The 24,875-nt window shown below is 37.3% G+C and overlaps 1 protein-coding gene across 15 annotated transcripts in view; it reads left to right on the top strand.

Annotated features, from left to right (window-relative positions):
- NUMB (NUMB endocytic adaptor protein) overlaps positions 1–24,875 on the top strand; it is a 90,409-nt gene that overhangs the window by 52,229 nt on the left and 13,305 nt on the right. For 11 of the 15 annotated variants that reach the window (XM_051791557.1, XM_051791552.1, XM_051791559.1 and 8 more), the window contains 3 exons: positions 3,777–3,920; positions 16,030–16,104; positions 21,333–21,365. In XM_051791557.1, the coding sequence (XP_051647517.1) occupies positions 3,795–3,920; positions 16,030–16,104; positions 21,333–21,365 (234 nt within the window). In that variant the 5' untranslated portion in view covers positions 3,777–3,794. The remainder of the gene's footprint in view (positions 1–3,776; positions 3,921–16,029; positions 16,105–21,332; positions 21,366–24,875) is intronic. The other 4 variants (XM_051791562.1, XM_051791561.1, XM_051791565.1 and 1 more) reach the window with 1 other exon arrangement.

The following is a 24,875-nucleotide window of genomic DNA, read 5'->3' as shown; positions in this document are numbered from 1 at the left end:
ATAACCTGACGATGCATAAGCCAATGAAGCCAAGGGTGCTTCAACATGCATTTTTATCCGTGGCAATGTTGTTTCTGTCTCTGTTTCTGACAACCCTGCCCCTGAGCTGTCAGTGGACTGATACAGGTGTAAATGGTAGCTTTTCTGCTGGTCAAAAGAATAATAGTGCTAAAGCTCTCCTTAAATTGGCTTAGGAGTTCTGTTTCCAAAATATAACAATTTGCATAAAAATAATGGCAACAGAAATTTTAAAATTCACTTGTCTTTTTAATGCCTTTTGTAGGTGCTTGTATGGTGCTTTGGGAACTAAAGGTTCAGTCTCATATTGTAATCTCTTGGATTGCAATCTCTTGGATTGCAAAAGTGATGAAGGTCTTCATGTTGTGTAGATGGTTTGGTTTTGTTTTGGTTTTTTTTTCTCCAGTGGACGTGACCATTCAAATATTGAGCCGTTCTGCAGTAAGCTGCCTGTTAGAGATAACCTTGAAATGTACCAGGACCCAAAGTGGCTCTGTTTCCTCTTTTCTCCAGAAGATCTCAGTGCTTTCAGTCTTTATTAGCAGTTTGTCTCTGATGTAATGTTATGTTTTGTGATTTAATTAAATTTTGAGTTCCCTGTCTTGGCTTCTCACCAGGTTTATCTTCAAATACTGTTTTTCCATTGTCGTCTCACTCTCTGGGTCCACGCTGAATTTGTAAAAGTGAAAAGGAAATAGTAGTTTTGGTGGTTTGATTTGTTTCTTCTTGGGTGATTTTAAAATACTTTTAATTAGAGGACAGAACTGAGTTGCTAAATATAAAAATGTCAGAGACAGATAACTTTCATTTTACATAATCCCAAAACAGTATAGAACTTTGTACAGTATCAGTGATGCTGTCTGTTTAGTAGAAAATAGCCTGATAGCTTGTTGCAGCCTAGGCTGGTGTCTGTTGTGTTAGCAAGCATGCTATGCTTGTATGGAAATGCAAAGAATTCAAGTAGAAAACTGTCACTCATCTTTCTTTAGAGCGCAGGGGTTTTGAGCTCCAGACAAAATTAGTAAAAATTTCAGCTCCTAAATTATAGCAAGTCATGTGCTTCTCTTCTAAATCCTCAAATACTCAACCTGTGTGAATTGTTCTACTTAACACTTTCCCATCAGATGACAGTTCTAGTAATATGGGGCAGACATGCATGTTATCAGCAAATTAGGTGCTTGTAGGACAGACTGCTTTGCAGCCTACTCATAAGTCTTTGCATTTCAGAAAACTCAAGTGTGGGCATTGGAGAGAGGTCACTGGTTGCCTGACCAGAAATTAATTTTGCTATTTGTCAGCTTTTCTATCAAATAGAATAAGCTATTTTTCAATTGCTTGTTGCCAGTGTGACCTCAGAATTAGAACATGAAGGAAAATGGGTTTGTTTTTCATTGAAAGGGAAATACTTTGGGCAAAATGCCACTTCAGCTTCTCATAGAAAGTGTAGTTGAGAAACTCCTATTCTCATCCTCCCCTGTGGATTGAGGTTCCTGGTCAGAATAAATGACTGATAAGGCACCAGTCTCATGGGCAAAAGCAATGCCCAGGAGGGAGAAGTCCTACAGAATGCTCACATAAGCAAATGTTATGATAAGACAATTAGACTGTGGTTTTTCACAGGCGATGCAGTGGCTGTGTGCTGTTTTCAGTTCCTGTTTCATTGTTCACTGAAGTTTTCTAGGCTCAGAGTTACCTTGAAATTTGAAACTGGTACATTAGTCTTACTGCATCTGACTGTATTGGTTTAAGGGTCTGTTACCCCTTTTGGCAGAATGGAGTATCCGTGCCCATTTCTCACTCTCCGAGTGCAGGGTCAGGCAGCTGGGCTGCAGGCCATGCACTGGCCACACTCCTATGCTCTTCACTGAAGCAGCTGGAGCAGCAGTTTTGCTCATCATGCTGTGGCACTGCCAGTCTGCAGCAGGGGCAAGAGTGTGTGTCTGTCCTTGTGAGCTGCAGGACGTGTATAATGTGTTCTGTTTCCTTTAGACTGAGTGGTGCCTAGACTCCTCCATCTGCAGTTTGTAGAGCAAAATACATAACTATATTGCTATAATGCCTCTCTAAGCCTTAATGGAGAATAAATCCTTGCAACTCCTCTTAAAACTTAGAGAATTGGCTTTGCAAGTTCAAAGATTTTAAAATGGCTCTTGGCTTGTAAAATAAAGAAACCGTGTTTATAGAGGAGCGTTGTGGTTTAGCCCCAGATGGCGACTAAGCCTCACACAACTGTTTGCTCATTTGCCATGATGGGATGGGGGAGAGAATCAGAAGAGCAAAAGTGAGAAAAAGTTGAGATAAAGGCAGTTTAATAGGTAAAACAAAAGCTAAAAAAATAAGGCAAGCAAAGAGAAAAAAGAATTCATTCACTGCTTCCCGTGGGCAGGCCAAATGTTCAGCGATCCCCAGGAAAGCAGGGCTCCATCACATGTAATGGACAAACACCATTGCTCCAAACGTCCCCGCTTCCTTCTTTCTTCCCCCAACTTTTACATGTTGAGCATGATGCCATATGGTATGGAATATCTCTGTGGTCAGCTGGAATCAGCTGTCCCAGCTGTGTCCCCTCACAACTTTTTGTGCCCTGCAACCCATTCAATGGTAGGGTGGGTGAGAAGCAGAAAAGACCTTGATTCAGTATAAACACTCTTTAGCAACAACTAAAACATCAGTGTGTTATCAACATTATTCTCAGCCTAAATCCAAAACACAGCACTATATCAGCTACTAGGAAGAAAATTAACTCTGTCCCAGCTGAAAGCAGGAGAGCTGCTGCTTCAGCTTGTTCAGTGGTAAGAAATGTGCATGGTTTTTATTTTGCACATATGTTCTAATCTCTGAATCTGCCTAAGTAAATTCAAGAAAATATTTTAGGTTTCTAGTAATGTCAGGCATTTTGCAGCTATGAAGGAATGAAGTTAACACTTCTTTATAACTAGATAATTTTGATTGAGAATCCTTGAACAACTTCCTATCCCTGCCCTTACACTGAATATTGAGTCTTTTTATTAGTAGTAGTTTCTCCAGTAGTGTCTTGGCTAATTGTAGTTTGAATCCACTAAGGATGAGCATGTCTGAAGTATAGACTGACTTGTATATAGAAATTGATACATAAGAGAATAGCATATAAAAAGCTTCAAATTCTAGGCTTTGGAAGTGTGATTACAGAACTATTTTCCCCTTTTGAAGAAGTTCATTTCTCATTTAAATGTAAGAACTTCTACCAGTAGACTAAGCAAGGGCTGGACTGTTCCACTCAGTAAAAGCGTGAAACTATCTCTCATACTTAAAGAACAGCAGAAGCACCTAATTTAGGAGCAGTTTTAGAGCTATGAATCCTTGCCTTGCATGAGTGCCTTGTAAGCTTGTGCTACTGTTGTCCTGCTTGGTTGCTTTAGGTAGGTGTTCAAATTTGGGGAGACAGGTTTTCATGCTCATCACTCTTTAGAACCTCTCCTTCGTCTATTTTAGATAACCTTATGCTCCCAGTAATAGTTATTTCTGGGTCTAATGTTTCAGTTGCTGTGGAAAGTTACTTAACAAATAATGTGGATTTGTGTTTTCTGCTTTGAAGTGAATATCTGACTTTTCTCTGAATCACTGTTCAAAATATTCTCCTTTCACAGGTACTTCTGTTCATCTTTGCAAAAGCTCAGATTTTTCACAGGGACATTTGTCATGATAGTGATTGACCCAAAGTGGCTAAATAAATGTGTGTTTGGTACCTATTGGCAGTATTCTTTTTTTTCTTCTTCTAGGACGTGAAAATCTGAGAAATGAACAAATTACGGCAAAGCTTTAGGAGAAAGAAAGATGTCTATGTCCCAGAGGCCAGCAGGCCCCATCAGTGGCAGACTGATGAAGAAGGCGTTCGTACTGGCAAGTGTAGTTTTCCTGTCAAGGTAAGAGTTTCTGCCTTTCTTTCGGGTATCCATGAGGTACTCTTGCCGTGAATTATAATTTGGGGTTTTTTTGGCAAACATAACCAAGCAGCATGCTTCGTTACACTCCTGTTTTACAGTCAGCTCTCATTGCAAAGGATATGGCTTTTTTATTAAAACCCGGTGACTCGTGTAACAAGTGCCTCGGAAAATCAGTGTGAGATATCCTACATCATTATCTAGTTGAAATAAATCAGGTAGCTAGGCAGAGGAATAATACAATATTTGTCTTCATTTTTCTGGAAGAGCAGAAATGATAGACCTCTTGAACTGCATGGAAGGGTACTCAGTTCTCTAAGTTGAAAGTGTAGTTGCAATTACGGTTTGACTTGTAAGGTAAGTGGTGAGTTGTGATTGGAAAGCAGTCCTTCCTCTTGAGAAGTGGAAACATTGTCAAGTAACACCTGGAGTTTTGACCAGTGCATGAGGTTAGAAGGACTTGCTAACTTCTGAGAATGCCTTCTGTGCTACAATTTTGTGTGTATTTATTTTACAGACTGTTAATACACGTGAAACTGAAATTACCTTTTAGAATTCTGATAACTTCTTCCAGATTATGAGAGTATTATAAATAGGTATTTTCTTTTCTTTGTCCAATTCTGCTTCCCCCCCTTTTTCAGAAACTGTATTTTAATATTTTAGAATAATATTTACTATTAATACTTAAGAAATACCATAATAGAAATGAGTATAAAATTTAAGGTGTCCTGTTGCATATACTCCCCTTGTAATCAAAAGCTTTTTCCTAAAGGTACGCTAATACTAGATCTACAATAAATTGGAAACAGATGACACTTGGGGAAAGCTAATGGATTAAATATGTATGTACAAGAAACACAGTCTATGGTTCTGATGCCTAAGGACCTTTTATTAATTTTTAGCTTTATTATGCTTAAAGTAATTCTGTCTGATAGTTAAACATGTGATGTTGCTAGGTGGAACTCTTGAAACCGACTGTTTCATATTTTTGTGAAGCTGTGGATTTGTGCAGATATATAGTAAAGTTTGAAGTAACTTTCACATTAGGTTATGCTCTATTGTAGTTGCTTTTACATATACTCAAGTGTGTACAACATTTCTCGTATATTGTGATTGCTTGCTGATTTGTCTTTGTCTTGTGTTATTTTTCTGCTAAAAGGAAGGAACTGTAATTTAATGCTAAACAGAGATGGTGTTTTGCCAAAGCTTTGAAAGTAACTACTCTGTGGAAGCTCAAACTTAGATTAAGGTTTAACACAGTCTAGGAGAGAAAAGAGTTGTAAGTTTGAGGATGGTTATTTTTTCATAATTTAGGCATTATACAGGGTGAAAAGCAACATGCTCAATTTCTAGGCATTAAGTTTTATTCAAACTTTTTCAATCCTTTACTGAACACAAAGAGTGTGAACTGCTGCTTACTGTTTAAAGACTGACTTTTTTTAAAACTCTCAGTCAGGACTTGCACTTCTAATGACAAATGCTTCCTGTATTAAATAAAGCATTCATCTATTCTGGGCACATGTACCCAAAGTCAAAAAAAGGTTTTGAGCTATTCTGTGCTGAAAAGGCATAGAAATGGATGAATCTTTGCATCCTGTCATCATAATGGGACTTATTTACACTTATTAGTCCACTTTTAGTTGGAATTCACTGAATTAATTTAATTTGTTCTTTGGAAAAAATACTCTAAGCTGAACACATCTCTACATACGTTTCTTGGTTTGGTCAAAATGGTAAACTGTTAATATTTAAAGAATTTGCAATTACATGAAAACTTAAATTCAGAACAATTTGATATTAAGAGGCATTATACCTTATTTGATTAGAATTTATCATCCAAAATACTGTGCCTTGATATGGACAAAGTGGAAATTTTTATTAGGCTTGAGAGGCAAAGTGGGTGTTAACTGGTGTTTAATAGATACAGGCAGGAAGTATGCCATTGTGAGTGAACGAGATAAACCACATGTAGAGTCATCGGTTTAGTGGGTGGCACTATATTTTGCTCACAGAAAGAATAGAACTTTGTCCTATTGAAGAAGAGTATCCTGTTACGCTGTTCTTGGGTATTTTTTTTAAATTCATACATTCCAGGAAAAGTATGCCGTCTCCTGTGTCCTTAAGTGTCTGATGGGGTGACTTTTCTTCCTGATGCTCCTCAATGAAGCAGGATAAACTGAGATATTTTGGGGGAAATGGTTAATGAATAGGAGTGCATTCAAATCTGAAAGATGGTGAAAATGCCTTAATTTTCTTCAAGTTCCTCAGTGGGAATTCTAGAGTGGTCTGTTGCCTGTAATGTAGCTACTCAACCACAGTTTAATAGTTTCGGGGTGGTGTAAGTCTGTCCTTATTCATTATGAACTGCTTTGCCCACTCCCTAAAAATCATCATCTGTAAGTCTTTGGAGCTCAAAGTGTAACTGAGTGGCAAGACCAGAGTGTGGCTTTTGCAGGGATTATGAAAATTTTACCTGTGCTCAGTGAAGACCTGAGAATTGTTAATAAATATTCTGCAGCTGTCTGTAAAGTTTTCTGTTTGAAAGTAAAGTACACGAAACTAATGTAGTAGTGGCTGTGCATGTTTCTCCTAATGCTGCTATTTTATTTAGGTAAGACTAATATTCTCTTCTTTTTTTTTTATTTTTTTCCTCGAGAGAGAGGAGACTTGTGCAAGTGTTAGGGAAAATTTGCTCTCAGTTTCTCTTGTAAAAGAAAAAGACCAAGATATATGTCACTCTCTTAAGTTGGTTTGTGTTTTAACTTCTTGCCTTTGGGCATTTATATTTTGCCGAGAACTGGGATATTTGTAGAGTGCTAGCGCAGATTTATCCTTTTCTAGACATTACAGAACATGTGGAAGCACTTTGAAAGTCATGTTGCAAATAGGATTTCATCCTGCCTCCAGGCTTCACTCCATTAGTGTTGGACAGGGTCTCCAGTAGCTTTGAGGATACTGTACTGCAAGCACATTTAATGTTATTGAAAGGTTTTCTATGTTGGCATGGTTCTTGAAGCTCTTCCTGTGCGATGTCCACACTGATCCTTATTGTTAAAGTCCTTAAGTGTACTGTTGAATTTTGAACAAATCTGATAAACCTATGGATTGCCTTTGTTTTGGTAGAGAAGATGCTCTGTGGAAAGTGTTGGTAAAACCTATCATGTTGTTGCTTTAAAATTCGGGGGAGTGGTTTGATGCATGGTTGGTTCTTTCCAGTGCTGTGCTCATAAATTTGGAGATGGTGATAATCATGGGTGTGTACTGTTACTTTAAGACAATGACACTCTTTTTAAACTCTGTTTAACAGTCTGTTTTTCCACTAGTTGGTGAGGCTGTGTTACGTGTAACCAGCTACTGATCATATTTTCTCAGTGATCTTCATGTGTGTTGAGGTATTTACAGATAGTTGTTCTCTGTGTTGGAATTCTGACCATACTTGTGGTGGTAACCTGACACATTCAAAGTAGGGCTGTGCAATGGCTACTGACTTTCCTGTAATGTTCTTCTGTGTAAACTACTTCGAATGCACGTTGAAAGATGCTGGAGTGTATGACTGAATGGGTTTTTTGCACTCTACTGCATCAGCAGAGACAGGTGCCTGTCTGTCAGCAAAGGTATGAAAAAGATGTGTTTAGAAAAGTGTGAATTGCAGACTTTTGCTATTCCAGTGGGAACCTAAATGGTGTTGCTCTCCTAACTTCAGTGGTGTTGGAAGCATGATACATTGCAGCTTTTATAGATGTACAACAAGAGTTGCCCTGTTATTAAGTGGGGCACTGGTACATCTGCTGGAAAATCTGTGCAGAAGAGTATTTTCAGGGGGAAATTCTTTTTTCCACTGTCCTAACAAACTGAAAAGTAAATACTGTGTTTCAGTAGTGAATCCTTCCTCTGAGAGAAAAACTGTGCCAGATACATGCAAGACATAGGGGCCTTAGATGAAGACATTGGATTTTAAACTATTCAGAAGTGTATTATTCTAACAGACATTACAGCTGTGCTTATCAGTGCTATAATTTATTTCTACACAACTGTATACATCACAATTGCAAAAAAATTGAAGTTCATTGACATACACATTTTCAAATTTGCTTTCTTGCTCCAGACACTACCTCACTGAGAACATGCAGCTGTTCTATGTTATAATGACTAAAATATTTGACACTAGGGCTTCTTTTGTCTGAAATGCCTTTTCGAGTGTCCCTCTGGGTAAGTGGTTTTCATTCATACAAATGTACTTTAGAGTAACTGGCCTGTGAAATTTATATCAGAAAAATTAGGTCATTTCCTCCTACCTAACAGAACTAAACAAACCAAACATTTGCAAATTCTTAGTGGTTCTAACCAACTGGACATGTTAAACAGAATATTAACAGCTGATTGTTGTGGTTGTAGAAGACACAACAATTGTGTGCATTTTGGATAACTTAATTACTGTCACTGTCATGTTTTTGGTGGTCGGTCTCCTTTGACCTTAAGGTATCTAAAACTGCTGTTGCCTATAGCCTGCAAGTTTACTTGTGTTTTTTTATTCTGTTTATTCCAACTGAAAGACTAGGTATATCAGTGAAAAAAGCCCATGTGGGAGAGTTACAAACCACATTTCTATCTCTGAAGTCCAGGGTTTTCTTCTGAGTGCCTGCTGTCACTCAAGTTAGCCTTTCCACTGGATCTTGATTTCTGTGTTAGTGTTGATAAATAAAAATTGTATGGATAGAGTTGTACTTCCGCATATAAAAGAATTGACTTTTCAGAGCAAATACTCTTCCACTGTTTCCTATGTAAGCCTTGCTTTGGTAGGAGATGTCTGTAAGGCACTGTGTTACCCTGTTTTCAAGCAGAGACAGAAGAAAAGGGACCAACTGGCACTGAGACATGGGAGTATGCTCACTGGGACCTGTGAGTGTCAGTTCTCATCCCTGGGGTCCCTGGGATGATCCAACAGTGTGTTATGTCTTTAAGCCATATGTGGCTCTGCTGAAACCACTATCTGTAGGAGATAGACCATTTCTTTCACTTTGCTTTGTGCTCTCACACCACTCATAGCTTCCCAATTGTCTTCTTTAGTTTGGGAATTTGCATATTGGACTTCATTGCTTAACGTCAAATTTATAAATCTCACATTTAAAATTACCTCTTACTTTTAATAAGTTTATAAATACAACTTGCATGCCATTCTGTTCCACCAGGTCAGAAAGACTGGTGCCAGCACAGGTAGCTGTGGCTTTTGTTCTGTGCCTTAAGTGCACTTCTACTTTGAAATAATAGTAGCTGTGGAAGGATTTACCAGCATGTTGATACTGAAGTGCCTTTAAGTTAGGCATGTGATATTTTTGACTGTAAAAGCTTGAGATACTTGAATAGTCTTTGGAAACTATGTTAAGTATTTTTAAGAAGTTAATGTGACAAATCTGCTGATTTCTGAAATGTTGCACAGCCTTACACATTAAACACTAGAAATCCCTACCTCTGAAGGCACGAACTGATGTTAGCAATGAACAATGACCGTTCTGTTGAATGCTAACCCTCAGCAAGCAATGGTACATTTTAAAATCCTGCAGCATATAACATCACAGGAAAAAGGCTTGAAGACAGGTAATTATAAAAGAATGGTGACTGTAATGGAAGGTGTGATGCTTGCCTACAATATATTCCTATGCATTTTTGTCACAATTAAAAGGAATGTAACGCAATCCCTAATGTTTAAACGTTTCACTCTCGTGTCCAATCCTTAGTTTTGTTTGAAGAGCCTTGCAAACAAGGAATTTTAAATGAAGCTTCTAGCTCAGTTTTAAAATCCTTCTGTCTTTGGCCAAGGTCAAATTCTGAAATAGTTTCATAAACTTCAAGTTGTTTTAAAGATGACAGTTAACATTTAGAGCCATAAAAATGGTTTGGATGTCCTCGCAGAAATATTCATTTTAAATGTAATTTAGGTGTTGGAAATCAAAGTTCTCATTGGGTTATACTTTTTAATTCTGTTTTTTAAAATTAGGGGATCTCCAGTGTCATACATGGAAACTGATTTTTTTGCAGGACTTGAAGAAAAGGTACAGACTGACTACACCTGTGCAGTCTGTGTATGAAACTTGGTGCTATCAACACTTGATTTTCTTCTATTTTTTCTTTTATTTTTTAAGAGAAAGTTTTAAATTTATTTAAGAATGTTGAATTCCAGGAAAAGTAGGAATTGTGCATCAGAGCAAGCAATGAAAAAACGAAGTCTGACAGTACATGTGTGAAGCTGGGAAGGGGCTAGGAGAAAACCTCATCAAGGGAAATTTAGGATAGGCATTAGCAGTAACAACTTGGCAAAATAACGTTCCGTTCTAACAGTGAGGCATATAAACTACAGAGTAGAAGGTGCAGCCTATTGATCTCCAGTTACAGAAATGTCATAATCCTTCAAGGCTGAATGCTCTGATATAGATGTGGAAGTAGATCCTGCCCTGAGGCAAATGCTGTCCTACATAACCTCCTGAGTTCCTTCTCTGCCTCATTTTAGGGATTGGTAAGAATATGAAGAATATAGCATTTGTATATCCTGTATTGAACTTTGGTACCTCATCTTCAATATTCCTAATGGGAAATGTTTGTTATTCCCTCACAGTGTTGTTTCTGTTCACAATGATAAATGTCACGTGAGAATCAGTAAGTGAAATGCACAGGTGCATTAGGTGGATGTGAAGTGAAAGACACAAAGAACTGCTGGTATGGATACTGCTTTAGATTCTTTTGATCCACACTATTCATAGACACTTAGCAGGCTTAGGCTGCTACAGCTCCTTTTTGGGGGTGTTTAACAGGTTGATGAGATGTTTTGATTTCTAGTGATGTGCATAGCATCCTAACTAACCTATAGCTTTGAGTAGTCAAAATTAAACCTTGTTGAGGCTTAATCATAGAATTTCTGTTGTCTAAGCAAACATCTGTTTCAAACTGATAAATTAAAAAAGACAGGAGCATGGGTGTGAGAGGAGGGAAATAAAGTGTTCAACATTGGAATGTAAATCTTACAGAAGTGAGCAGAAAAGTAGCTCAGCTTTAAGACGTATCCAGGGTTTCTGGATTTAAGCTTATGTCTAGTTGCAAGACAGCATTTCACTGTGAAACTTTGGAGCTCAGGCTTTAAATCTTGAGCAATGCCAATCCCAGAAGCATATCTATACAGATGTCAAGTAGTCAGTCTTACTGTTGCAACTAATACCCCAGAACTTACAAAGAGGAAGAAAGAGGAATGTTGCTGCCTCTAGGAAAAGTACCAAGGAATGCTGGTGTGCTCTTCTCTGTGGCAGCTAGTTTCCTAGCACAGGACACCTTGGACAAGACTTCAAGTAAGCTCATTTTCTGTGTCCGTCTAGTTTCAAATGTAATCCGAAGAACCTAATCTGTTATTGCAAAGTAAACAGCACGTGTGAACATCTGCTGATACAGAGGGAATGCCCAATTATTTGTGTAGCTGAGTCTGTTTCAAAGAAAGATTGTAATAGCATATTACCAGACTTGAAACAAAAGTGGCATGAGTGAGTTGTCTAGGTAGAAGGAGCTCTGGTGAAGGATCTTTTTGCCAGCTGTTATTGTTGAACTTTGAAATTTTGAAAACTGAGTCAATCAGTATTTGTGAAAGAAATGAAAATAAACAAAGAAAATGAGGACGTTATTTCTTGTACTAGGACAGAGATGGTAGATCTGTTTTGTTTCTCATCAACAATGTTTCTGACCTGATATATGACCCCTTGATGTTTTATAGGAGCTATTTCAGTAGCATATATTTGGGGGATGACAGTAGGACTGACAGCTTCACCACAAACACTTAATATGGTAACTTGAGTTGTTCATTTTTAGATGAAGTTGAAAAAAGTTTAAAATGTTGAAAAAGAATAAAGTTTCTCAAGCATTTTTCAAGTTGTAAGGATGTTTTGCTATGTGACTTGTTCTTCTGTCGATTGCCAAAAACTACCATCAGTGAAAGAGAACATAAAAATCAGAGGTGAAGAGGGAAAGTTTTTTGATTTTTTTGTTTAATTTGCTATACCATCATCCTTTTTGTTTTCTGAAAATGTTAATATAAGCAGTACTTCTGTTTAGTAATGTTTGCATTAAGAGCTTCTCTAACAGCCCCTGAAAGTATTTTATTTGGATTAGAGCTTTTATGTTATGTTACTTTGTATGTGGATTCTGTCCACAAGGATTTTAGCTTTCTGTAAAAGCATTGGTGGTTAATTTCTGGTATAACGATTAAATCTCTTACAGAACATCTTATGTCCGAGAATTGCTGATGTCATGACTATCATTCATTGGTTGCTATGGAAATTAAGTATGAGTGCATTCAATATTAATACTGCATTCCTGCTATGTGCACTTTCCTGATGGAAAAGTACTCGCTTTCTCCAGGAACACTAGCTGCAGCAATCCCTGTGACAAGAAATGCTCTTGGCAGACATGTCCGGGGTACCCTCTTCCCTACTGTTCTCGAAGTCATCATCCACCACAGTATGGCTTAGGCAGTTCACATTGATTTTTGTGTACGCAGTTGTTGTGTGTCCCAGCCCTTGAGTGTGTTTGTGATAATGTGCTGTCATAGATTTGCAGATTCACTTACATAGGGCGAGCCCAGGCACTTCAGCAGTATGTTTCTTCTCCTTTAGTTTGAAAGGGAAGTTGCTTTAAGAGATCCTGAAAGGTTGTTTATACCAGTGTGGGATTTGTGTTTCTGCTTTTTAAAGTGGTTTCCAGGTAATCTCTTAACTGTAGTGGAACAACAGAATTTAACAATGGTTTATTTTTCCTAAGTCCTGAATTCTGGTGTTTAAGTTTAATTTCAGACTCTTAACTAGTAGCTGTATTTCCTTTATTAAAAATTTTGAAATGTCACTTTTAAAATGCTGTTGCATTAATAAGTTGAGCCAATATTTCAAATATAAGGCTGGGTTGTGATATAGTTACAGTTCGATACTTCTGTGTATATGTAAGCATACCAGAAAAGGTCTCAGTCTTTGAAGCAGTTTTTTGCCAATTTTCTTAAGGAAATATTTAGTTTTTTGATTATGTCCCATTAAAAGTCAGATAAATATTGTAGCATTGGTTAAATACAGCAGCCACGTGTATCTGCTCTCAGCCTGGCAGGGGAAAAAGTTTTTTAGAAATAAGGTTGAAGATTTTGAAGGAGGCCTACTGCTTAAGGGACACTTGGCTAAAAGGAGAAGAGGCCCACAGCGTTCTGATTATACAGCTGAAATTTATTTTTACAAGAAAGAAACTTAAAAGTAAATTGGCATATATAAGGACTTAATGTACCACCACCCCATCCTAGAAAAAGGAAAAAAACAAAGCAGGAAAAAATTCGAAATTGCCTGTAAAATATGCAAGGCCACTGATAACAATGAGCTTCTGGTTTCTGCAAAAATGGTGCAATGGCAAAAAGAAGGTTTTTTTTGATGGAGGACTGAAAGTGTAATGTGTAAATGCAAACAAAGCAGCTTTTGTCCTCCATATAATAAAGAAGTATTGTGTGACAGTGTAATTTCTTTTATAATTCAGAATTGATTGATGCTCAATGAGGTCTGTGGATTGTAGCCTCTTGGTGTGGGTAGATGCACTTGATATGTGTAATAATGTTCCCATTCACTGGGGTGGAAGCAGTGTTTGAAAACTGCAACTAAACTTGCTGTCTCCAGCACCAGTGGCATGACTGATTGCTGAAAGTTGGAGCATGGGACTTGAATAGAGGTTTGGCAACACAGGGGAAAATGGTTGTCTGTTTTGGAGTGTGATATGAGGCAATATTTACTCTGCTCTGTTTCTCCCTTTTCCAACCAAAAGGCAGGTTGCCAAGAACGGGGACTGAATGGTTTGGATCTTCAGTTAAAAACATTTCGTCTGCACCGGAGTAAATGAGATGTGCAGATAGCTCAGGAAATCTGAAAGTTGTCTTCTATTTGAATGATACTTAGTGGTTATGCAAACTAGATGGCTCATTCCCTACATGTATTTTTTTTCTGTCCAGTAGAAACTTCAGTCTTATTCTGTCTGTATCACTCTATATCACTCTCTTTTTAAAGAGAAGTTACTAAACCCAAAACTTTCTCATGACAAGTATCTACAATGACAGAATTTCTGCATTTCTGGACTCTGGAATTTCCAGAGGAGTCATGGCACAACTGAATATCCATCTATGACAGTTGTTAATATACATACGTACTTCCAGACACATAGTAATTACATCTTTAGCTGTTACTATTTGTGTATTCTTAGGATTAAAATGTTCTAGTTTGTGTTTTGGAGAAATCAAGATATTGTGCAAGAGTTCCGCAAGCTCAGCTGAGGGAGTACAGTTGCTGCTTTGGCAGCTCCAGCATTCAATTGTAAGGCTTCAGCCTCACAGAGCTCATTTTCAAAAAGCTCTAAAGTGTCAGATCTCTTTTATTTACCTTCTAGTGTCTATGCAATTTATTTTTCAAGTTGTTCTCCAGCTGTGAGGGCTGGTTTAAATGAAATTCTCATAGAATTGTTCCATCCACATTTAACTCTGAAGAAAACGCTACATAGTGAGATTTAATGTTAAAGCCCTCTGTCACTTAAGATATTTAAACCTTTCAGCAGTTTAATGATATATAGAGTCTCCTTCTGGAGCACCTTACCTTGCATGAAAAGACCTCAACTTTCCAATTTCTGTTAAATCTTTAAAACAGTCTTGATTTTGTCCATGTAGTTGAATCTATTATGTTAATTTAAGACTGCTTCAGTATGGTGCTAACGAGTGAAATATTTTTGTTCATCTAGCTAAGTATGGTATCCTAATTAATGAAACAAAATCTAGGAGATTTCAGGTAACTCATGATAGAATATTCTGTTATTGAGTGGGACGTGTCAATAGATTATTAAACCTAGGTCACTACTGCATTACACGACACAAGTATTGGTTCTTATATTTTAAAACCACTTATTCACTCTCTAGCTAGCCTAGAATATAAATGCTGAATTGCATACAATTCACGTAAATCAGGGAAAGTTTTCTCTGACCTATAGCTCTTATTACAAAACTTCAGAAAGCTTTTAATAGTTTTGTTCAGGAGTTAAGTACTTTGAATAAGTATATGAATTTTTCTGAGAGAACATTTCCTTCCCCTGTCAAAAAGAACTATGATTGGAAAAGGTAAGGAAATTGGAAAAGTTAGAGCTAAAAGTTCCAGAAAGTTACAGAATGTAGAATTAAACTATCCCAGACACTACACTCTGATGTATTTCCTGCAATTGCTTTCTCTATAGGCTAATATTGTTCTGGGTTGTAAATTTGAAAGCTTTGAAACTTAAAGTTTCTATTCAGTGTTATTTTACTGGGGTTTTTTTTTTGGTTTTGTTTTTGGTTTTTAAGTAGTGCTTGGTAAGATGAATATGCGTTTTTGAAATCTGCATATTTAAAAAACAAGTTAAAAAAAGTTTTAAAAAATCAAACTCCAACCTTTTTGTAAGAATGATGAATGTCTCTGTGTCCACTTAACAGCTTGTTGGTTTAATGAAGATAAACAATTTTGGTTTACAATTTAAAAAAAGGTAGGATAGAGGGGAAGGGAGCAAGGAAAGATTTTTTTTTTCTGTTTGCAACATTGAAATTTCTTGTATTTGGACATGAACATTCGAATATATTTATTCATCTTACCGTGTAGTGTAACTCAGGTTTTGATAGTAAATATATTTATCATTATTCAAAACTAAGTTATTCACCATCATCCCTATATTGTTGTAAAATTTTCATGCTATGCTGGTAAAAGAAAAGACTGAAGCTCATTCTGAATAAGCAGGAAAATACAGTTTTCAGTACTTTTCAATTTCATATTTTCGCCTGAGTAAGGGAAGTCTGCCTTTCCCTCAAAATTCCTAGTTGTATTATGCTTTTCTGCTGGTGCTGGTGCACCACATTATATACACAGTCAAACCCTCAAATGCAGGTCTCAAAAGAAGGCTGGCAAAGTGCTGTTAGTGTCTGTCATCTCAGCTGTACTGAGATGAATTCAGAGCTTGGATTCATCAAACCCCTGGGAGTTTAAGGAACTAGTATTAAGCTTTTCTCTCCCTACTCTCTTTCCTGCAGTACTTGGGACATGTCGAAGTGGATGAATCCAGAGGAATGCATATCTGTGAAGATGCTGTGAAGAGACTGAAATCTGTATGTATATTTTTTTCATGACAAAGTTGGCTTTGGGGCTGTGAGTGTTACTGGAAAAGGTCTGTTCAGCAGCAGTGCCCCAGCTAAGGACTGAACTTTTGACCCATGTTAGGAGAACAGTTGGCTGGTTTGGGACCACTGCTGCAGTTAGGGGGACATGCTAATCTGATGATGAGAGGGAGAGTTACAACTGTTCTTTCTACTTGCAGAAACTATTTGCAAAACAAATGTGTAAATTCTCTGTGACCTTTCAGGCTAAGTTGGTACCCACATGGGACTTGAACCATTGTTTTTTAACAGCTTTCTCCCTCTCTCTCTTTTCTTCTCCCCCTCTCTCTCTTTCCCCTCTGTTGCCTGCCACTTTAATAGTGACTTAATTCACCATTATTATACAAAATATTACTTGTTTTAGGCTGCTTTTTTGTAATGCACTGCAACATTGTAGTCATGCATGAAATAATCTGGCTTGCATCTGCTCAAAGTGGCCTGAAGGCTGCCTAATTCTGATATGTCATAAGTGGGCTGCTCTTAGTTTGGCTTCTGTGAACGTTTGCTCCTGTAAATGGCACTCGTTCAAAGCTCTTTGTAGTTCTGTGGCTCATTTGAAGAGGTCTTGTCATCTCTTTCCTGAAGTAATAATACCACAAAATCCTGCGGAAATAGCAAACTCTAGAAAGGCAGGGATCAGTCTATCAAGGAACTGAGGCTATAACATCATTGAAAAGAACAGGAGAAAGGACATTAAAAATTTGAATTTTGAATGGAGATGGAGAACTGCAATCCTTGTCATCATTTCTCTTACATGTTTTAGCTATATATTCTTCAGTGTGCCTTCAGTGGAAGAAACTCTTGTATCCTTGCAGCTCAACAAAATCACTGGAAGTCCATCAAACACTTCTACTGCACTTTTGCTAACTTAAAATATCTGCTATTGGACGTCCCTTTTTTTTCCTCGCCAAATCTGAGAGCTCAAATGGCTTCCATCTAGACCTGTTCTTCCCTTCTTTCTAGCACACAGTGGAAGATTATAGGTTATCTTTTCTGCCTTCTGTTGTGCTGTAAAGTTTCTGAATTGGTTTAATGCTCTGATTAAAATCAAGTCTTTTCATTCTTTTCTCTCTCAGCTAATGTATAGCAACCTGCTAAAGACGCATCCCATCTGTTCCCATTCAGTCCACAGTGATTGGGGACTGATTTTTATTAAAAAGGGCCACACAAATATAAATTAATTTCTTTGTTTTCTGGATTTAGTTTATGTACCTAAAAGTGCAAATACTGACCACATAATGAATTGCATCCGTTTTTGTCCTTTTTTGGTTTTTGTTCTCTCAGAATACTTTCTGTTAGCAAACAAATACCACTGCAGTATCTACGTTGTGGAACTTCTCTCCTTCTCTTCCCTAGGGAGCTATGCTGTGAAGTAGCTGTTTTCTAGTTATAAAAATCTTACAAGTCCACAAGTCAGTTAAGAGTAGCTAAGCTTATAATTAATGAGACATAGTAAAAGCATAGCACCCAATTTCTTCTAGAATCTGGATAATTCCAGGATTATGGTTCTTGATCACATGAATTATTGATTCAAATGTCAGACTTGGATATCTAACTTTTACAGTGCATTCCCTGGAAATAAATAGTTTAATTTCTCTATTCTGTGCTATGTCATTAGTCCACATTGTCGATGGTGTGAATTCTACCCATTCTCCTAAATTAAACATTTTTCTTCAGATAATTTTGATTTTTTTTCTGCAGTTTGAAGTTTTTGATGTCTGTATATAAACTGAACAGAAGCTCACATCTCTTACAATTGCTATTTACATTGTCTCCTTTGTCAGTGTTGGAAGTTGAGAAGTAGAGGTGAAATTCACTTTGGGCCCCAAGAGGAAGATTCATGTTACTGAAAGTACTTTATGTGTGCTGTAGTTGCTAGACTCCATCAGATCCAAGGTTCATTTGGAGCTGTTCACTGCAATTCAAGCCATGCCCCTCTCCCCAGCATGTAGTTTTTAAACCAGAGGCATTTCTTTAGGACACCACTATTGCTGAAAGCTCTTTTCTGTACAATATGCTCTCTTAATTTAGCAGAAGCCAAACACTGGGTAATGTTTCAGCATGCAAGGAATGTGGTAAGAAAACAGTTTGTTCTTCTGATAGTCTCTTTCTTTCACACTACTTAGTTATTTTAGTGGGCTTTCTCTTGATTTTGAAAGAATTACAAGTTTAAGGTGCAGTGCTCTCATACTGAAAGACTAGCTTAAGGGAAATTGGACTTCACTTTTTGTATGCTTAAACTACATCGAAATGTATCTCAGCTACTTCAGTCTTTCTTTTTTTCTCTGCAGGTAAGGTGTAGGTTTTTTAAATCCAGTCAATAAAAATGAGAATTGTTGAAATACTTGTGTCTTGTAGCTTTTAATAATTAAGTTCTGTCTGTCTTTACTTATTTTAATAGATATATTTTTCCCTCTTAATTCTTGCTCTACAACAGTTGGCAATTCATTTGGGGAACTGAAGGCTGTTCTTTTATAGTGCTGACTTCTGGATTTTAAAAAAAATTAATGGGATTTGTCAAGAATATAGAACAGTGTTAATCAGTTTAATTACTGCTTTGCTTTTTGAAAGAAAATATGCAAACAAATCTCTCTGTCTCTTTATCATGTGTAATAACCTTTCAGGGATTTTTTTATTACCTGTTCCTTTTATGTGGCATAATTATTTTTGAGTATTGCGTCTTGCAGAACCTGAAACCAGTTAATGGGTGAACATCTTATTCAGACATTGTTTAATTGACAACTGAGTAAAAGAAGCCACTTTAAGCTCGAGAATCCCTCATCCATGCTTGTATTCTGTTGTTACAGTTTTGTAGCTCTGAAACTGCACACCAAAAATACATAATTTTCTGTCAGATGAAATGGCACTACAGTCTCATTAATAGATTAGAAATCCATGTATTCAGCTATTAGTCTATTATTAACATGGGTTTATATTATCAATGGAGCTTGCATTTTTCCCTTAAAAGGGTATTACCAATGTAGCTTACATTTTTCCCTTAGTAGGGATATATTGCTAACTCTGTATACATTTCCTGTCTGGTAAGGTCCTTGTAGTTGGACACTAAGCTCTAAATGGTTTCTTCATAACCATTTAACTGAGTTAAAAATATTTAGTAACTTTAAGGGCCTTGTAAGTGTGTTCGACTCAGGTGTGGTAACATCATATAAAGACAAAAGTATACTCTCTCATGTCATATTTTTATTTTAAATCAGCTTTAGCTTGTAGTATGGTTTCTAACTTGCCACTTTTTGTTTTAAATGATGCATTTGTTTTAATATATGTTCTTGTTTTAGCAGGTAAAGAGGCATAATTTAATATTTTAAAATATGCATTAGTTATCTCTAAACTACATTAACTTAGTGTTGTTTAAACCCCATTTTGCATGATGCCTTTTCCATTAACCTTGTCTAGTTTATTTAAAAAAAAAAATCTTGTTTAACAAGCATTTTGCTGAGAGTAAAATTAACCATCACCTAAAAATGAGGTAGCTTCTGGTGAATCTCTTTAGCTTTTGCTGTCTTTAAAAAGCTGTTATTTAGTGTAACGCAATAGTCATTGCTCAACTTGGCAGCAGCATCCAACCCCTTCTCATTATGTACACTACATTGTGATTAATCCATTAGTTCCCCTCCTAGTGTTCAGCACATCCTGTCCAAATACAGAACCGTTCCTGCCTCCAAAAATTCTTAAGCTTTTCAGCTGACTGAACTTGAAGATGTTCTTTATGAGTTGACATGAATGTTGCAGATACTTGGTAAAACATGCCGTAGAAGGACATGGGGCAGAGAGGCACACAGCAGCAGAGGCCAGGAAATGCAAAGTCGAGATTGACACTCCCTTCTTAACTTTGTGTTTCCTGGCTTTTGTTGACTTGCGTCAGAACCATAGCTTTGTTTTAAATATAACCTTGTTTATCAATCAATTCTGGAGACACTGCCTCAGGATATTTGTGATAATATTTTTAATATAATATTATCAGTGATCAACAGGTTGGAATTGCACAGTGTAAATGTGGGGTCAGGAGCTGTCACAGAGATGCTCCCTGTCTCATCTGCAATTCTCCACCTCCTCTTCATTACTATTATACAAAAGCTTTCTTAGAAGTGAAACAGTTTGAAAAGATAGCAGGAACAGCTCTATGCTTCATGTCAGCTTCCCTCAAACGTGGAGCAGCATGTGGCTGTGCTCACAGAGCACCGGGCCTGGGGAAGTGTTCTCTCAGCCAATCGGTTCAGATCTTCTAGTTTAATTTCCACAATCTGATAACAAAATAAAGCTGGTAAACTAAACTGCATGCAGATTTGCTTAAAATTGCTTGCTGCCCTTTTCTTAATGCAAACATAGCAAGCAGTATAATCGCTTCCAGGCTGAAGAAATTTAGGAAGTTGTAATTCAGCCCTTGGTATCTTTGCACTTGTCTGTCTTTCCCCTGTCTGAGCTGACTTGAAAGACTGTTCAGCCTATCCATTCAGAGTTGTAGAACGAATAACTAGTATTTGTATAAATATTACATAAAGTCTTGGAAGGCTTTAGAGAAAGAGGAAGGGCTCTCATTTGTGTTTTAGTTTTACCACAAGGTAACATGAAATTCTTCATTCTTCGATGAGGACTGCATAAGACGTGAAGCGTAAGAGTAGTGTGTAAACCAGAGCAACAAATAAAAGGACTAAAATGAAACAGTATTTACCCTTGCTTTATAACAGCCATACGTGCTTCTCCAGCTTACAGAGCATTTGCGTGGGAAAGAGCGATCAATACAGAGCAAACTTGACTGCAGTTCTGGAGTTAGAACTCTGCATTTCACAAGAGCTCATACAGTATTTTAATTGTTTAACCACTGTGTCTGCTGCCAAGTTTGGTTTATAACCTAACTAAAAGGGACTAAACAAGGGAGAGTGAAAATAAAGTAACCACTTTGCATGAAATTGGGGCTGAGGTTTTCTTCTTTCCACCAATTTCAGGGCAGTAGCTTGTTAGAATTGTGTGTGTGCCCTTTGATCTGCATTTTCATGGGATTATTTTCACATTTGCCTGTCGCACCTTCTCATGGATAACTCTAAAACCCCCTTCCTTTCCCTCCAAACCCTATTCTTGTGTGTGCTTGTTGGTTTGAAAACCCTGGGACATTTTAGCTACCTACAGTAATAGCGCTCGACTTGTCCCCCCTGTTCCTCCAGGAAAGGAAGTTCTTCAAAGGCTTCTTTGGAAAAGTAAGTTTAATGCCTTGTTTGTGCTTGCACTATAAGGAGTTACATCCCTGGTATAGCACTGTTGAGAGTTCCCAAATCCATTTCAGAATATTTACTTCTAAAACAGACTTGGGTTCAAAGTAAGAATATGGTCTAAAAAGTAACCTGAAACAGAAACTTAAATCTCTATGAACTGTATTGGAGATCCAATGTTCTGAAGTGATTTGGTCTTCCTGAAAAAAAATTAAAATTTTCCTTTTAAACCCTTAAACTTATGCCAACCTACATCACCTGGGCAAATACCTACAGAACAGTTGAGGTCTGTGCCTTGTAAGTGCTTCGTTCTCAGCTTCCTGACACCATGAGTTGGTCCTCAAATGTTAGCACTGGGAGAAAGCAGTGTGCCATCTCTTTAAACCTTCCTTTTTTGAGGACAGTCCTATTTCAAAGGTATATGGAGATGAGACCAGGCATTTACCTACTATGTTCCCTAATTTCAACTCAGTTTACAGTTTCTGTCATTGCTCTTGTTTTCACGAGGACAGTGTCTTATACAAGAAGAGAAGCAACTCTTTGTCCTTATTAAGAATGTGCTTTACTGTTGTCTGGGTGGTTTTATTCCTGCTGTCTACATCTCCACGAGGCAGAAAGACCGCTCTCTCTTTTCCCTCTCATCTCTTTCCTCCCTCTGTGTTTAAAATTTTGTAAAGCATTTTAATTTAGCTTTCATATGGAGTTAATCTAAAATACGGCTTCTGAAGTATCTTGTTATAAAATGAAACTTTGCTTAAATAGAAACTAACAGGTTTGTAACATCCATGCATACTGGAGTCTTTTGAAGATTATTCTGTGGTCTCAGATTTGTTTTGGCTTTGCCTGGGGAGTAAGTAAGGTTTTTTCAGCTGCTTCTTTTTCACTGTTCACTCAGTTAGTGATGCGTGTCACACAGGGACAGCTGTTTCCCCAATTCAGTTTTCTTCCTATGATCTAGGAAAGCACACGTCTAAAGTGTAGTGATGGTGAGGGGCTAAAATACAGTAGACGGCAGATCTGTCAGATTAATGAGATCATTCCTATGCACAAATGAAATTTAAGAGCTGGAATCTACAAAGACTGGAGTCAAAACATGCTGTTTGCTTTCGAACCCAAAATGCTAAATTGAAAACAAACAGAAAAACCCCTACCTCAACCTGATCAGATATGTTAGTTTTCTCTCTGCTTGTTGTTATTAACTTATGTTAGGATACATGAGAGAGCAAAGATGTAAAAGGACAGATATTGGCATAGCACTTAGATAAAAATCTTTCTTTGACTTTTTAAATTTTTAAATATGCCATCTTCCCTATTACATCTTAGTTGCTTTCTTAATGAAGTCTGATACTTTACTACATCATTGTAGATTTGCTTTGTCTTATATTATATTTTGACAAAGAAGGACCTACTTCTACTTCAACCTGTGAATTTCATTAATTAGCACTGAAATCACTTAAATCCACAGTGTTTAGATATCCCCACAGCACCAGTATGGCAGTACCTTTTTTATAGCTTTGGCCTACAACAGTAGCCTGCATCTAGGGAAATCTGCAAAGAAAGGGACAGCTGTTCTCTTATTAATAATTGAGAAATACTAATAACTCTAATATCTTTTGGCTGTCTCATCTATAATTTCTCCCCAGATGCCTTGCATTGGGATTAATATAATATTCCAAACTGCAGAGCTGCTTAAAACATGCTAACAGCCCTCAGAAAGTCAGTCTAGACATGTTTGCTGCTTTTCCTGTCCATATTTTTCTCCTCATAAAAGGTAAATCTGATAGATTTGTGTCTGGAAATGTACAATTGTTTATTATTGAAAATGATTTTTTTTTCAACTTTAAATAAAAATGAGATGTCTATTAGTAGCTCTGGGTTAGGCTTCTGCAGTTATCAAATAAGATGCCTTTTTAGGCAGCTCTTCATCTTTTTAAACTAAAGCTTTTCTGTTGAAAAGTGTAGTAGTATGGATTTGATGATCTTTCTTATGTTTTACTTCCACTGAGTGTGTGTATTTCTCATCACACAGTATTTTATATGGAGTCTGAAATGAAAAAAAAATTCTTTATATATACCTCAGACTCCACATATATCTTAGAACTGTTTCTAAGTCCCAGGACAGAATAAAATAGGCAGAAATACTAGAAACAATGTAGATATGTTTTAAAAATGCATTATTGAGCAACTTCAATTGTGCTCTGGTGTCCTTAAAACTTTATTTTCCACCTTACAATAGAGTAGCCACTTTTTGTTTGGTGGATGCCCATCTCTAGGGCATTGCCAGCTTGTCAGTGAGGTTTCCTTTGTGCCCAGCCCACCATGGTCCTGCTTTGCCTTTGGGCCTGGAAGAATGAGTGCCTGTCCTCTCTCCTGGAGATGTCTGAGGACTCTGAAATTAGTCCAGATAATGAATCTTGTATTGCAGCAGGTTAGTGACCTCCCCAGAAGTGCTGAGCAGAGATGTTTCTATTGGTGCTGACTCAGCACTGACAAATCAGGCTTCCAGGAGTCGGTTCCACACATGGCTCTCCTCAGGCAGTGTTGTCATCCAAAAACTCTGGAATTCATATGAAGACAAGCTACTGCTCTGGATCTCTAGATGAGGTAGCAACATTTAGGACCATACCATTCCAGTGGATATTGGCTATTTGCTTTAAATATTTGTATTTGGAGTTGCCTATACATTTCAGTGTTTATTACACAAGCTACGGTTCTGCAGTGGAGTTTGCTTTCCATGCAGTATCTTGTATCTGGTCTGATCTTTGTCCAGTATGTGCCAGAAGTGCAAATGCTCTTATCTGCTTTGTAATCATGATTTACTGGGCGGTATCCCGCCCATAATGGAGTAGTACTTTGATTTGTATATCCAATATAAACTGATTTGGAGAAGTATGTTCCTTTAAACATCACTGGGAGGCACAGATAAGCTGCAAATTCAGTAAACGGGAAAATCATTCATTGCCCAACTATAGTAGCAGTGGGTTTGGGGTGTAGACTGTGAGCTCTTAACACTTAGCACTGCATCCACCATCCATAAATCTAAAGGAATTGGGAGATGAAAGTATGTTTTCTTTTTCCCTTAATGTAGCAAACCCATGTTAGGTTATCTTGCATGTGGAAACTTATGTTTCCGGTGGGAAGAGGGGACTTAGAAAGCCCTTTATTCTTTTCATTTTATTCTGAGAAACATGAAGTTCCTAGTGTTAGCTATTTCTAAATCCTCACTTGGTAAAATAGCAGGTGAGGAGTAGCACTGCTGAAGATCATTACTGTTTTGTGAAGTACCCAGCTCAGTTAAACCTGACTTTAATACAAACTTTAGGAACTGTTCACAGTTTCTGTAGGAACAAGATTTTTATTGTTTACTGGTGAAAGATGTGTAGCTCTTGTTCTAATGATGGTAATCTAAACCAGTTACCTGCAGGCATTATCTTCTCTTGATTGTTTGTATTTGCTTGAAATAAAGATCTTTAAGACTATTAATGGCTATAAGAAACT

This window comes from Manacus candei, unplaced genomic scaffold, assembly GCF_025592945.1.
Source record: "Manacus candei isolate 608988 ecotype Guabito, Panama unplaced genomic scaffold, ASM2559294v1 h1tg000033l, whole genome shotgun sequence".
Classification (NCBI taxonomy): Eukaryota; Metazoa; Chordata; class Aves; order Passeriformes; family Pipridae; genus Manacus; species Manacus candei.
Note: the sequence above shows the minus strand (reverse complement) of the source record. Positions and strands in the feature narration are given on the sequence as shown.